The sequence below is a fragment of the Tauraco erythrolophus genome, chromosome 2, assembly GCF_009769465.1.
Source record: "Tauraco erythrolophus isolate bTauEry1 chromosome 2, bTauEry1.pri, whole genome shotgun sequence".
Classification (NCBI taxonomy): domain Eukaryota; kingdom Metazoa; phylum Chordata; class Aves; order Musophagiformes; family Musophagidae; genus Tauraco; species Tauraco erythrolophus.
Genome location: NC_141466.1, coordinates 91296561 through 91312506, shown reverse-complemented (window position 1 = coordinate 91312506; position 15946 = coordinate 91296561). Strand labels below are relative to the sequence as shown.

The window sequence follows — 15946 nt, the reverse complement described above, 5'->3', positions numbered from 1 at the left end:
TTTATGATTCTGTAGCTAAAAGCAAGTAGAAACCAGTTGAAATTAGCCAGCAGCTGCAGAGGTGTCTTTGGGTGAGCCTCAGCGAAGCCCAGGTTTCAGCCGGGTGCAGAGCAGACCTGGAAGATGAAAGAAAGAGCCGGGGTGTAAGTGGTCTGTACGGCGTTGCTTCTGTTTCTCATTTTTGTTGCTTCAGCCCGCGGGCGCGTTCTTAGAAGAGAAATCCAGAAACGGTTAAGGCTGTGGTAATACCATGTAAACAAGTGCTGCTTCAGAGCCTGCGCTTCCTGCGGGCCTGCCATCCCCCCCTCTGCCTAGGATCAGAAGGCTGAGAGAGAGCAAGAACAAGAGCTATTTGATGTCTGAAAAACAGGATCTCCATGAGCTTTAGACATGGTTCACGTTCAGCAGTAAATCACTTAGCTCTTGTTTTGGGGCACGTCTAAGATCCTGCCCCTTCTCCTTTCCGGGAAGGAGGCGGCAGGTTTGTGCCAGAGGGTATTTACTGTGAATTGCACAGAGTGTGTACGGGGTGGGCGGCTGCAGCAAAACAGGAAGGTGCTGCCTGGCTGCCAGTAGGACATCGCTGGTGGGAAGGCTAAATCGTGGTTTCGACGCTCTTGTGTAGTTAGTTTGTGCTTCCTCAGGGGCGCTTCAGGACGGGATTAAGAGCGAGACAGCAAACTCCCCTGGAGCTGGGGGAGCCACCTAGAATTAAGCCACTGGTGTTCTAAAATTTGAAATTAAGAGATGTAAATGACCTCAGAAATAAAAATAAACTTTCTACTTTGGCTGGTTTTGCATTAGAGGACTAAAGGGTTTTGTTGTTTTTTTTTCTTAGTTGATAAGGCAATTAGGGCTGAGTTAAAATAAGAGAATTTATGAAGCTGCAGTTCTTTAAAGAATCAATTAAAACTAATAACGTGGTACTTCTTCCCCTAAAGTACATGCACCAACACCAACCGCTACGGTTGTGTCTGCAACCAGGGCAAGGAAAAATGAACTACAGCCACCAGAAGCCTTGGGGCTTCAGTTTCTTGTGGGTGACTGGTTAGTGACAGCCAGGAGAAACCTACTCCTCTGCGTACGGCCAGCATTGGAGTACAGGCCGAGATTAAACAGGCAAAAAAACCCCTTGAACGCTCAGCTCCTGAAGAAGTCCCCTGGCAATTGTTGCTGTTGTGGCTGGCCTGCATCATCCCCAACCAGCCCCTTCCTCTGCCATGCAGCCGCCCTTGGTGGCCCAGTTGACAGCCTGGCACATTGGCCCACTGCTTTCCCCCGATCACTGAAGTGACCGTCTCCAGCTGTACCCCGTTCTTCTTTTTAAGCCTCCCCCTTTCCCAACAGTAGCCTTTTGTACCACTAAACTCCAAAACATTTCTACCCTGGAAAAGACATACTGTCACATATGCCTCTAACTGTAAACCTGTCATTTTCATCTTCTTGTCACCTACAGCCACAAAAAACATTTCATTAGCCCTGCCTGTATGCACGTAAACCAGTTTGGTGCCAACACTTGCACCCCAGAGCCTAACGTGCAGGTAATGAGTTGGTCACTGGATAGTCAGGAGCCTTCTAGTCTTAAAGTTTCTCTTCCTCCCAGCAGTACCTTGATAGTCAGTGAGCAGAGCTCTGCAGCACAAATTGCTCAGGTTCTTCCCAACATTCCCTCCCCTCAGTGGCATCTGTTTCAACTGGGTGGTTGGGTGTTCTTAGAAGGTTTTGTAGGAGCAGAACCATGGATCTCTAAGTAGTTTAATTGCTGTTAACTATACTTGTAATAGAGGGGAGGGGAGCCGCTAGCTTCTTGTCTGGTTAGAAAGCACTTGAATGCCTCAATCCTGGCACTTGAGTGCCTCATTTCCTCATCCTGGAAATGATCCACTGCTGCAAAACCCAAGGTGGAGCTTGCAGGAGGGCCAAGCTTAGCTCCCGAGCTGCTCCCCGGCTTTGTCCCCTGGCCAGACACTGCACAGGAGTTACGGGCCTCCTGCAGCTGCACATTCACAAAATCTGAACAGCTAAATCCTAGGTGATGCAGCACTTGAAGTGTTATGTCAGGGCAGTGAGACATCAAGCAGAGGTCTATCTGTATCTGCTGCTGTCATAGTATAACTCATCTTTTCTGACTAAACCCCATCTAAGGAGTAATGAAGACTTTCCTTTCACCTGCTTTAAAAAAAAAACCAACCAACCAAACAAGAAAACCAACAACCAATCCCTGCCTGTGGAATGTCACTGGCTGTAACAAACAGCTGGCAGAGGCACTATTTTTGTGCATTTCGACTACACTAAAAAAAAAAGCTCTCCCCTCAATAACCTCAGAAGTCTTCAGTTCTCCTGAAGAACAGTTAAGGGCCATGTAAGGATCAGCCTCAATCACTTCTGACATCAGAGATGGATGAGCTACTTGTTCTCCGGACATAAAGCTTGCCTTCTGTAACATGAAAAACAAAAAAAAGGCAGCAAATTGGGCGCTTGGGAGCATGTCAAGCACTGCATTCGCTGCTGGGACCTCACTGGAAATTCATGCTGATGTAAGAAAACAAAGAAAACCACCGCTTGGGAACAGCTGTAATTCTGACAGTACCTCCCACTGAGCAACTAGAGGGGCGAGGATGGGAATATAGTCACGGGTGAGTATATTTTAACTTCTGTTTAGAAGAAAGGCGGTCTGTTCACATCTTTAATGAGGGCGGAGAGAGCTTTAGTGGCTCAGCGAGGGTTCCTGCCAAGGAAGGGCTGGCTGGCAGGAGGTCCTCAGGGCGGAAGGCAGAGCGGCAGCGTAGGGCGACAGCCCGCGCTGGAGGTAATCCCCAGGGTGCGGATGCTGTCGGTCTGCGCTCTCGCTGGCGCAGCTGGCCAGCAACCCCTTCCGGCAGCCGGGCTCTGCGAGGGGAGTAGCAACGGGGACAAATACTTATTTCTGTCAAGCTGATGGACACCAGGGCCGATCCTGCAAGCGAGGAGCATCTCAGCCTTCAGCAACACACTTGGAGGGGTGGGCACTGCTGAGGTTTCTAGTAATCTCAGTTCAGATGTTTGCTGTACTATGCATGTTTGTACTTAGTACCTATAGAGGAGGGGAGCTGAGTACCTCTTATCCTTCTGACCTCCAGCGAGTTGCTATGTGAGAGAGACTTTCAAAGGTAGAAACTCAAAACTTGAATTGTTCAAAAACTTTCAAAACGAGATGTAAATCCCATAATTAAACTTTTTTACGTGGACCTGAATATGTTACGCTGTATACCATTATTAAATATTAGTGCCAGCTATTAAATATTAGCGTAATGGCCTGATACACAGCCTATGCTGTAAGGTCAGGCCACATTATCATACTGGTCCTTTTTAGCCCTATGAAAATGAAAATTGCAGCGTGAGCATCTGCGTCATGTTGTAGGCAGGTGGCTATTCTGAAATACTACTGAGCTTCTGTCAGTCATAGATTTAATATTATTATTTTAAAAGCATGTAATTCACTGATGAGAACAAGAAGGATGTCTTTGAAAACTGTGGTACTCGTCTTGGTTAATCCTTCAACAAGGATGCTAAAAGCCTTTTAACTCGCGTTGCCTGTGAGGCAATTCAGCATGTAGCTGATCAGGTACTTCTTTTATGATAACTTTTTTCATTCACTTTAAAACTCAGAATTTTCCTTACAGTGTAGAATGAGTTTCCCATGAAAATGAGACTCTCCGCACACCAGAATGTAGCTGGATTTAAAGACATTTCTTTCTTTCTCTCTTTCTTTCTTTCTCCCTTTCTTTCTCCCTTTCTCCCCTGCCCCATACAGCAAGCACTAACACCAGAATTAAAAAATGCAGTGGAAATAACCTGAGTTTTGAAAACAAATCCTATGAAGGTTATAGGTTGTCAGTGGGTGGTTTTTGTTTTGTTTTGTTGTTTTGTTTTTTGTCTAGGTCAGCTAAATGAAAATAAATGATGCAACTTTAAAATCTGGGACTTTCAAATTAAAGTGAGGTAACTCTTACAAGGCAATAGGAACAGCTGTAACTATGTAGCAGAACTGTAACTCCAACAGCACTGCTCCAAATACAATTATTTATATAATGTTTCTTTCAACATGACACTAAGTTTTATGATTTTTTTACAAAACGAATTGTAGCCTTGCTGAAGAAAGAGAGCATTCTGCTTCCTCAGAAGGCAAATACTACTGGAAGTGACAAAAGCTAACCAATTCGAAATCCAAAGACAAACACCCAGTGATTATCCAGACCAAAAAGTGTCTATGGTAAAATCTGAGTTCTCCAGAAGTTCCCACCTTTCCCTCCAATTTAAAAGTTTAGTGTTTTTTGGTTTTGTTTTTAATTCTGTCAGGTAAACCTGTCTTTCTGTGGAGTTCTTGTCCTAAAGATTTAAATGCTTAAAAAAACCCCAAAACCAAACATAAAAAGCTCCAACAATTTCAAACCCAAAAATGTTTCAAACACTTCCTTCTCCCTTTTGTCTTGAAGTGTTTGCCAGATTCAACCCACATCTGCAAATAGTTTTAGCCCTCCTTTCCTCTCCCTCCCCTCTCTATATATAGGATATAGAAAAAATACCTACTTCTGCTCATTTCTCTTCATCCATCCAGGTTTTTACTTGATTCCATCTGTGTCCTGTTTGAGATCTGCATCCCATTTTTTTTCCTGAAATGTGGAACTGCAGTTACTAGCAGCTTATGTTCCAAGATACAATAGCACATTTACATTAGTGGATTTTACTTCATTTTTAAAAGATTTAAGTATGACTGGTTTCCCCCCACCAAGAAAAAAAAAAAAACAAAACACACAAAAAAACCCATAAAGGAGAACTGCTCAACAATATAGTAAAATGTGGAATATGATGCCACTTTCACCTTTGATCAACACCAATTCTGCAATTGATTTCTTTTTGAAAGTACATTTCTACACTAACTACATCTTTCTGTAGCTAAAAGCTCCCATTTAGGGTGAACTGTTCTTCAGTTTTCTTAAAACAATTGTCTTGATATTCCAGGCAGCTCTCTTGGGCTGAATTCCAATTCCCAGAGAACCACCATTGCCTTAATAGCTGCAAATAGATTTTTAGGACTCATTTTGTAATAATTTTTTCACATCATTCTTCTCTTCTGAGTGTTCTCAAGTTGAAAAGTGTCCTCTGGAGCACAATTAACTTGCAATGAACATAAAGAAGGAAGCTTTTGCTAGTCAAGTCTCGATAGCAGTACAATATCTGAATTTTTTTTTCCTCTTTTGTATGTTTTTTTTTACCCAACTTCATGAAAGCATGCTTGCTTCCAGATAAAATCGATTATCAGTAACAAAATCCCTATGGACCGTGTAAAGTCTGTTCACATTATCAAGAGTGCTTCCCTTAAAAAAGAAATTTTAATTTTCTTTTCTGAACAACCACCTACTTAAACTATCTTATAGAACGAACACTGTGGTTGCCCTGAAGTTTGCCAGTAGTTACTACATCCTGATAACCTTACACTGTCTTAAGCCACCAAGTTTGTCTGCTACAACAGGAAACCCTGTAAAACCAAACACACTGACATGATTAAAGGCATAACAAAGTATGGATTTTATTCTCCTAGGTTGAACACGTACTAAATTCTACAGCTAAGAAGCCTACAAAAAATAGTATGATTTAAATATTTTGAGGTGCTAAGACGATTCATGTTCTCTTTACTGCTAGGTGTGCTACTGGACTAAATTTCCTACACTGAATGTCTTTTGCTACCTTAGTAACAGAACTCCAGTTATCCTGGGCAAACTCACTAGTTTGCAAGTTAGAAAGCATCATGAGATGGTTGGATTAGTTCATTTACTTAGTCACAAAACAAGGGTTTGATTATTTGATAGTTTTAATGAAAACCTCACTGTGCTTATTAGTTCTCCTCCTCCTTTTTCTGAAATAAGAAAGGAAAAAAACCCAAACAAACCATGTAGCCCTTGCCCTTATTTCCAAAGCACTGACTGACTGAAGAACAATGGTGAAAAAAAAAAAGAAAAAACAACAGTCCATGAGAAGCCACAGCTTCCTAGAGACCACTGGAAGCGAGAGTCAGTCCTGCTGAGATGCAGTGCAGTGGTTAGTGCTCAGCCGGACTGATTCCACGTTTGCCGTCTCACGTTTGGGTGATAGGTCATGGAGCAGTAAGAAAGATAAATGTCTTTCAAAAATAAGAGGGGAAAAAAAGTCACAAACTGGTAGGAGGACTTAAGTCTGACAAATGTCAGCAAAAAGTTCAAAGAAATTATCAACATCAAGCTACTGTTTAAACGTTAATGCTGTTAAAGAACAGATTTCCCTTTTCTCTGAAGAAGGAACACAAAATCTTCTGATAAGAAGGCTAGGAACTGTCACAAAGAATAACTTCTGCTGTTTTTTTTGTTGCTTCAAAACATTTTCTTCATTTAGTTTAGGTTTAAGTGTGACTCAGGTTCAGCTATGAGTCTCTTTGCAATTGCATGGATTTTTATTTTATTTTTTTCATAAGGTAACGCCTCATTTAAAACAACAACAGCTACAAAGTCCAACAGCTGAACTGACACTGCTGGTAGATTTCTCTGCTAAAGCTGCAGAATATTCCCCTCAGACTTCCTTTTCTTTTGGCACGGTACCTGTGTTCGCAGAAACTGCACCTCTTCTGTCAGCAGCTGCTTCTCTTTGAAGAGCTGATTCTGTTTGTTGAGCAACTCCACTAACTGCTGGGCAGTGGCCTGGCAGTGCTTGTCAAGCTGCTGTAACCTGGAAAAAATTAGATAAAAGGGTTGCAGAGCATCTGAAGTTGGAGTTCATGGTAGAAGCTTTGATGTCTGCACTGGTGGGTGCAGCTCCCAGATGACAGAGCTCAGTCTGGTGGATGGGCTGAGATTAAAGTGTTACTCCTAGGATGGGCATTCCACATATTTTATCTTCACACTTTAAATGAGCACTTTTAAAGGTTTGCCCTTCTAATTCAGAAGCCTTATTACGACGTGACAGCAAATTTGCTTTGCCATTAAGTGACATCAGTAGAGACTGCAGGACTGAGTCCTGATACCTGTGGCTAAGCAAGCGGCACGCTCTGTAGCTGCTTCAATAACTGTCTTCCTGGATCACACATGCTGGCTCAGATTCTAAATCCAAATACCCCAATGCCTTGACAAACTGGACCTGAAGTGACAAAAACTTCTGGTTTTTGTCCATTGCTCTTTGCAACCTGGCCAATCTCCAAAACTCATTACAGAACGCAACATTTATTTCAAGAAAGCTCAGTGTTAATTAAGCACATCAGCATAGATGCCTTAACAGTGTAACAGGGATTCCTGGGGAAGGATGTGAAGAGCCCATCACTCCAAAGTCCTTCTCATCAGGGGCTGCAAAACAGAGGGAACATGCTGGGAGGTATCAGAAGGAGCACACAGAGGCCTTTTGCTTACACTTGAAAAACAAGTGCCCGAGTTGGGACAACACTGCTATAGACGGGGCAACCACACCTTTACTTCTTTAATCAGAAAAGCTGGTGTGGCTGGTTATGTTCTCACTCACTGTTTATTACTCCGGCCATGAAAAGTTTAAAAAGTCTGCTTAGGATCTCTAGCAAGGGACGCAAACACAAATAAGCCGGAAATTGTGTTTTTACATTAAATGCATTTCACTCTTTAAATGGAAATGTCTTTAATCAGAAGTTAGTTCAGATACCTTAGAAGCTTCTTGTCTTTAAGTAAGAGTGGTCTAGAGACAAACCTACACATCTAAACACTGTGCACTTAGGGAGCACCAACCGACTCTGCTTTTGTCAAGGTTAGTTCTGGATCTGAACTTTGCACTTGCTTTTGTAAACTATTTCTTGCTCAACAAACTGAATTACAGCTCCAGCTGAACAAGGTTTTTAGGTTGTCTCTCTCATACAGGTTGTGTTTTTAATGGAATTAGTAATACGCTTACAGTAAGACGCGATTTTCCACTTTCAGCTCCATGTGGTAGTTGTGACTTGTACAGCTGCCATAACTCAGCTAAGCTAATCACTCTGAATATCCACGTTCTTAATCAAGATTGTTCAAATAACTGCATTAGTAAACACTTCAGAATTTCTTGACAAAAAGCTAGGAAAATCTAGCTGAAACAAAATTGCTGAAATCTATGTCAAAACCAGTATTTACTGATCTGTATCTGCCAGCCAACATTTTTGAAATCAAACTGCATGAATCATGTAGCAAACACCGAATGCCTGTTTTTCAGTGTCCTGTTACTCTGCTAATGTATCCTTGCAAAAGGGATTTGAGGAGCTGCAGGACCATCTCCTGGGGATCGGAACAAAACTAAATGCAGCTAGCTGCAAACAGCGACAGCTGGTTGTAAATGTCCAATGAAGCAAGCAAAACTACCACTTTCATAGCACAGGGTATTCTACTAAATACACACTTAGATGCTCTGTGTCTAATTTCACGCTCCTTATACCTTCCAAACTATACCATGTTGGTACAGGAGCTGTTTATGCTTCATTTCTTTACTAAAGCTGGTTTCAGGGGCGTTGAACTTCAAAAAAACGAAACAAAACTCTGCCACGCAAACAAAAACTCGCCCTTGTACTGTTGTTTTGTTTTTAAATAAAGTAGCTTTTCCACCAGCCTTTTGCTCCCAGGGAGTGCAAGAACAACCCTATTGCTTGCTGGAGGCAACGTCGTAGTTTCAGACTGGAGAGCCGCATGGTGCTCGCTACTTTGCCATTGATTTCCTTTAACTTGTGGAGGAGATGTGACCTTACTGCACCTTTTGACTTGTAATAAAGATATCTTCCAGGCCTTTATTCCTAGAGTACTTATTACTTTATAGCAGTTCTGGTAGGGAGATGTAACTGGAACGTGCTGTCTTCAGACAGCCGAGGGAAGAACTCCAGTGCTGCTTTAAGGCTATGAAATCCTTCTCATGCACGAGAGTCCAACTCAACAGCTACCAACTACAGTCTGGATTCAGGCCCTTAGAATTTAAGTTTCTGCTGATTTCTATATTCAATTAATAATTTTTCACATTCTGCTAGTGTTTTGGTCTGTTTTAAGAACAATCATATAGTCTTTGAGAGACCTTTTTGCACAAAATCATTATTACTGGCAGCTAAAGACCCGGGTAAGTAGATAAACCCCTTGACTCACGTCTCTGCAGCAACAGGATGAGCATTGCCAGTTGCTGCGGTAGGGCTTGTTCTGGCTACAAGAGCAAACGCCGCTGATGCAGCCCCAAGGAGAGGCCCTTCCCCGGTGTGCCACTGCTCTCACGGTGAGAAGGCTCCAGCTGAAGAGCCACCACTTCAGTGCGAGGAACTTCCTCCAGTTCTGGCACCCAGAGAGAAGTAATTTCCAGCTCATGTGAGTTTTACATCAAAACACCGCTTTCTACTAGATACTCAGCCCATGCGAATTTCAAAAACATCACTGGGTACAAGCCTTAGTGAGCTCTATTGTAAAGCTCTATATCCTTTCAGATCCTGCAAAGGGTGATTCAGGTAAGCTACTGTAAATAGCAAAGTCTTTAATTATGGCAATACTACTCAATTATGCTCTTCTGTTTTGTAACTTCACTACTCACTGTGTTACACTTAGACTGTCCCCTTGAGCAGAAGGGGAAAGATAACACAGACACTAAGCTGGGCTTGACTAGCAGGCCACAACTTTACTTTTATCATCTGTGTCTATCTCCAGTGCTTGAGTACAGGGTTAATAACATTCCTTTCTACAATGCTGGGTCATGATGGATTAAACAGGGAGTAGTTCTAGTCAGTGCAGATCTCGGTTCATGAATTCCCAAATTCTGTCTACCAGTCTGCTCTACAAAAACTGCTGCCAAGCTGGCCCTTGGTCCACACACTGGGACTACCAGCCTGCTCTGGTGCATTTAGCTCCTGAGGACAGGCTCTGGGCCCTCTCACAGTATCTGCTATTACGTGTGACATGTGCAGCACAGCCACACATTCCCATATGCATTGTATCTGGCCTGCCTGCTGATCTCGTAAATGATTCAAGATGAGAAATGAACAGCTCCACCCACATTCACTGTACTTCCCATATGTTACAACTGCACATCGATGCCTGCCATCGTTTTTACAACTGGGTGACAGAACCTTCTGCACGTTTTGCTAATACGAGTGACTGAGGTTGCATGGTCGCCACGTTCACTTTGGCAACACCACCTACCAGGCAAATGTGTACCGCGTCCTGAGCATCTGAGTGACCACCATATCCTCACCCTCCATTCCAAATGACATCATTTTTCCAAAGTGGATGTTGGGCAGCTGCTCCTCCTTTGCCTGGGAGTGCTGAAGGCCAGGAACTGACTCCACGCTCTGTCATGTTACTTCAAGGCACAAGGTGAAGACATATAGCTCTTGAACCATGTTGCATTCGGACTACTTTCAGGACAATGTGGCACTAAGGAGTAAGCTCCCATTTAGTAATAATCTACCCTTAACATAATTTTCCATTAATCACTCTAAACCAAAATTCCTTTTCTATATAGAGGCAGGTAAGAGGCAGCTTTGAGAGGCAAGTGGTTCCACAGAAGGAGAACAAAACCGAGGTATCACAAGCTGTAATGAATGCTTCAAGGTAAACCTTTTGTTCTGATCCTCAGTACTTGGAGCCTGTATGTAGCTTTATGTTAGAAGGGCTCCAAGATACTTTGTGCAGCTACAACCTGCAGAAGACTACATATCTCACTCCAAATAGCAGTACAGTTTGGATCTGAGACCAGGCTATGCCATAAATGAAAAGGGATAGATAGGTTTTGTTACGTTTTGACTACTATGGGTAGACGACCACTGCAAGACCCTGCAGAAATTATGTGAAACATCAAACATAAAGCAGAGCTTTGACACCAACATGAATTCCACTCAGCAGAATAAACTTCCATTGCATCCAGCACCACAAAGCTGGACTAGCACCCACCATGTTACATTTAGATCGTCCCCTTGTCTGCGGCCTACAGACAAAATCAAAAGCTTCCTCCTTTTCTGCAAAGACACATTGCTAACGCAGGGGCACCTGCAAGGCTCCTGCTGCAAGCTCCCTGCCCTGAGGGACTCACAGCTCCATTAATCCACAGGTAACTAGGAGCAGGGAAGGGAAAAGCTGATACAACCTGTCAGCCCTCCTCTGGGTTTTAAAGCTGATGTGAAACAAATTAACATGCAAGGATCTGTGGGCAGTGTCCATCCGCCCAGCAGCGGGGATCAGCCCGTGACCTAGCAGAGGCATTAAAAGGTTATTTACTCTTTCAGCACAGTCAGGCTACTGATGTAAAATGTTTTCACTCTACTCCGCGGAGCTGAATTTGCTGGAACGGTGTGATTAGATTGCCGCAACCTGCAGCAGCTAAATCACCAAATCCAATAACCACGCTGCATTTACTGGCACACATCTTAATTAGGTTTTAATACAAGTAATCTGATAACTACTTCTGGCCAGCCAGAGCGGAGCTGTCAGAGCTGAAAGGGCTGTTATTGAGCGGCTCGTCCGGCACGCGGCTGCGGCTGCCTCCCCGCTGACCCCGCCGAAGCCCCCATCTGCCGGTTGCCACGGTAACGGAGGGCAGCCCATCACGCCAAACAGTGCCAGCGGCCACCGGGCCGGGTGCTGGGCACCCTGCGGCGAGCCCAGGGTGCCATCCGCCCACGGGGGCCACCAGCACCGGGGCCGCAGTTCCGCAGGTGAGCGGGCACCAGGGCACGGCTCCCACTGCCCCCCTAACACTACCAAAACTCAAAATCATGAGAATATGTTACTGTGCAGCAAACTGCCTTTAAAAAAACATTTCCCTCATCAGGGTAAGAGCCCCAAGCAACTGGTTTCTAAGGTGGCTCTCACGTCGCTCGTTTGCCTGCAGGTGGACACAGCGATCTCAGGCTGCTCCTGGTTGTAAGGGGAAAAAAATGGGGGCAATGCCACAGCTCCCTGCCACGCTGTGGACGGAGATGCAACTGAAGGGGATGCTGCCCCAACGTGAAGGCAGTGCCACATTTGGTAACAGCCATTTGAGAATCTCAAATGTTTTTATTTTTTTTGTCTGAATTTGAAAAGCCAGTACAGGTTTAAAAACAAGCTTGTTAGAAAGAGAAGGAGCAAGCCAACCAGAAAAGAAAGCCAAATCCAGGAAACTTTCCATCAGCAAACTTCTACTGCTTTTATAATTTTTTCTATTTGCTATCATTTACTAAAGTGGTAGGAAATGTTTAAGTTGTGGTACTTAACAGATAGTTGTACTACAACTCATTAAAGGATGTTAAATTCATATACTCGAATAGTCAAGAGCTGAGAAATGCCAGAGCGAAGGTTGGCTGTGCAACTCTTCCCACCCTGGCTCCCACCCTCACTGACCACCCTGGCCAGCCTCGCTGGTCTCTTCCCGAGGCAACCACCCACTATGACCCTGCTGAACAGTTTCAGCCTAACCCTTACTTTTTGGCAAGCCTAATGAAAGCACAAAGAACTTCAGCAGTGCCTTATAACAAGCAGCAGCACACAACCTTACATACAAACTCTGGCGATCACAGCTAGTTCCTGACACAGATAGAGCAGGCCCTGCCTACGGTGGGCTCCTGCTGTGCACAAATCAATGATCAGGCTTGCTTTGCCTATACGAGGATCTCGGAAAGCCAGACTCGCCGCCGTGCAAAGAGTTCAGGTGTAGTAGGGCTGGTGCTCACAGTGAGCTTGTTTCTGCAGCCACAACTGCCCTGGCTTGTGTCCCTCCTCACCCCTCTTGCAGAGATGGCAGTACAGGTTCCCTCTGCTTTCCACCTCAACTCTACTTTTCTGTCTTTCCTTTTCATAGCAGGAGTGATGTTGCCTTTTTCATTAAGGCAGCAAAATTTATATTCCCCACCTCCTCATATCTTGAGTCAGTTCTGTAGACAACTAGGACATTTAAACCAGTAGTAAAATTAGTTTTCATATGAGCAGCCTGCATCTTCACTGTGGTTTGCAGCATTGACAAATTCACATAGTAAATTATGAGGTAACTGAATAAGAGTCGACAAATTTAGAAATGTAGACAAAGAACAAATTACCCCCCAAAGTTTCATTAGTATCCTAAATTGCTATTTTCGTAAGATGTTGAGCTATAGATCAGGACCTTGAGACAACCTTAAGTGATGAGCATCTCAGAGAAGTCCCCATGTGCTCCTAAAATTTAAAAGGGAACATGTATACTACCCAGCCTTTAACTGAACTCCATTCTCCCTTCTAGCTTCAAAAGCAAAACACTATGATCCACCTTTCTCCTGTTAATGAAAGAAACAAAGCATAAGAGAAAAAATCCCCACATAAACACATTAAAAAAAAAAAAGCAGCTGTAGCAGTGAGTAGGAACTAAGGACAGTGAATGAACCTCCTCACCTCTGCTACACTGGAAGTCCTGACTTCTAACAGGACACAGGCAGACAGTTTAGAGCACATGAAAACAAGTTTCTGTGGCATTTCCCACCCTCTGAAAATCAAAATTCTGTTGCCACATAAAAGGCCCAGACTGTCATTTGTTCAGGCAGAGAAGGAATGCAATATTACTTCTACCTTAGGAAGGGAGCACTTGCCTAGACTACAGGCAGAACAAGCTCATCCAACTTATGTTAACTAGACGTTAATATCCCTCACACAGTTTGGAATCAGACATCTAAGAAGAAAATGTCCACATTTCACCATGAAACCCTTAACCCAGGTGGTTCCTTATCACTTAATCTTTTTTTTTTTCTTTAAATGTGTATTGGGTAACCTCTAAATTCCTTTTTACTAAAGGCACTCTTATTTTTTTCACATACTTTTAAAGAAATGTCTATATTACATCTTCTCCAAGAAGATAACAATCTTCACGTGCCATGATAACAATTACAAATAGGGTTTAATTAAAAGTTTACTTAGCAGCAATAGCTTCCCCTTTGTTTCAGATGTCATCAATGACTATTAGAATACATCTTCACTTCCACAGCTGGCCCAACAGGTTAAACAAATAGATCACATAGGAAACCTGAGCCTGGAGCTATTCCTGGGCTTCTAATAGCTTGTGTCTAACGTGCTGAAGAGAGAACATTAGCAGCCTGCTCTTTAATAGGGGGGTGTAGCAGCTGGGCTTAGCTGGTATGATGGCCACTTTTAGCCCTCCTGGGTTTTGACAGGAAGGAAACAATGAAAGAGAATGGATGGCAGGCCGGAAAAGAGATAGGTGAAAGCTTCACTAATGTCTATTTGTGTTCGAATCCCTAGGCTGAAGAGAGGCATTTCCTCCTTTAAAGGAATTCAAAATAATATAATCTGTGCTAAGAATATGAACTCTGGAGCAGGTTTGCTCTAGAGAAAAATATTTCTGATTACTATGTTCTGCCTATTCCTGAAAAATGTTTAATAAAACAATTCTCCAAACCATTTAGCCTGACTATTAATTTAGAGTGCTGTAAAATACCTTAGGGGAAAAAAAAGGAGGCAGGGCTTGCAGCAGATATATAATCAATATAATCCTGGAACATTATAGCCAGACTCTAATTTTTTTTTTTTTTTTTTTTTTAACACGTTCACCTCTCTTTGATTTTGTTATCAGAACAGATTTTGCCCAATTTCTCAATCAGGAAGCAGTCTTAATAATGTTAAAAGACGCATATCCTATCAAGGTTTCAAAATTGGCCCCCTCCTGTTTATAAGGATCATTCCACAAGGTACATATGTGCATTACTGAAATATTTTTTCCTGCACTTGTTTTACTGGTTACAAGAATTTTTTTTTTATAAATGTGTGCTCCATTCTCCCCACTGCTTACTTAGATTTCTATTATTTCTTTTGTTACCAGACAAACTTGAACCTTTACAGACTTCTAGTTGGTGTCCCCACAAAACAGTATTTTTGAGTTAGAGACGCTGAGAATTTTTTAATGCAATCTGCCCAATCTGAACTCTTTCCTTCAGAAACACTTTGCCTTTAAAAAGAAATTCCCAGCATGAACCTCATCAGAAGCGACATGTAACAGACAGTACATGTGGTGTTTGGGCAGGCAGCAGAGAATTGAAAAAGAAGGTTTCACTTTTTCTATCCCATGGCATGTGCAGATTGTACATGTGGCCCAAGCTGACATCAGGCATTTGAAGCAAAAAAACTGCCAAAAGCATCAGCTTCTGTTAATTTACTTTGTCAGACATTGTCTTAATTAAAAAAATACTACCGCTAGAAAGGGTAGTGCAGCTGAGCTACAACTGCTTCAGTTGTTTCTGACAGTCGCAATCGCGACTAACAGAACAGCTTTGGGTTCGGTCCTGCTGTCCTCACGGAGCCCAGACTCTAGCTGCTACCAGCAAGGACTGCAGGCTCTGTCCCACAGACAGCATAAAGCTTCTGTTTATGTTTATAGCTATTACTACCTGTGTTTGGAAAGTAAAATGTTTCTCACTAGTGACCTTGCAAATGGGAGCTCAATAGTGCCAGGTACAGTCCTTTTGATTTCTTTATTTGCAAGGGAGTCTTCCCAGTTTAGTACCTGTATTTATCATAGTCCTTTAAAAATGTTCTTCAGCATAAAAACCATAGCTGCTATACTGTACATATTGACCACTATAAAATAAGCTACAAAAATATCAAACACAAAGTGTTAAATATCTATGTAGGCATCCCTCTAGTTCCTTTGCTTAAACCCCATTACCCTTATTTTCCACATCAGAGGTGCAAATATGCCCCTTTCAAACAAGTGATTTTGCCTGTAAGCTCTGGCAGGCAATACACATTTGCTTATTTTCAAGGTTCCCATGGGGTTATTGTGGTTTTCATAAACTAGCGAAAGTAATGATAGATGTAAGATTTGTATGGAGCATAGTTTTATGCTTTTGACATACCAGAGGAAAAATATGACTTTAAATTGGTGACAGAGAGAATTTTTCTGTGCGGCATGTTCAGATAGATGTTTTCCACACAAGGCCCGGTTGCGCTCTCCACACAAACCAGATTGC

The 15946-nt window shown here is 42.9% G+C and overlaps 1 protein-coding gene across 2 annotated transcripts in view; it reads right to left on the bottom strand.

The window, feature by feature from the left end:
• The window catches only part of SDCCAG8 (SHH signaling and ciliogenesis regulator SDCCAG8), a 117256-nt gene continuing 101310 nt past the window's right edge, over positions 1-15946 (bottom strand). Inside the window, exons 16-18 of one of the 2 annotated variants that reach the window (XM_086631591.1) lie at positions 6607-6738; positions 4570-4652; positions 1-116 (exon numbers count right to left, since the gene is read on the bottom strand). In XM_086631591.1, the coding sequence (XP_086487717.1) occupies positions 4586-4652; positions 6607-6738 (199 nt within the window). In that variant the 3' untranslated portion in view covers positions 1-116; positions 4570-4585. Of the gene's footprint in view, positions 117-4569; positions 4653-6606; positions 6739-15946 lie in introns of those variants that run through there. The other variant, XM_086631592.1, reaches the window with a different exon arrangement.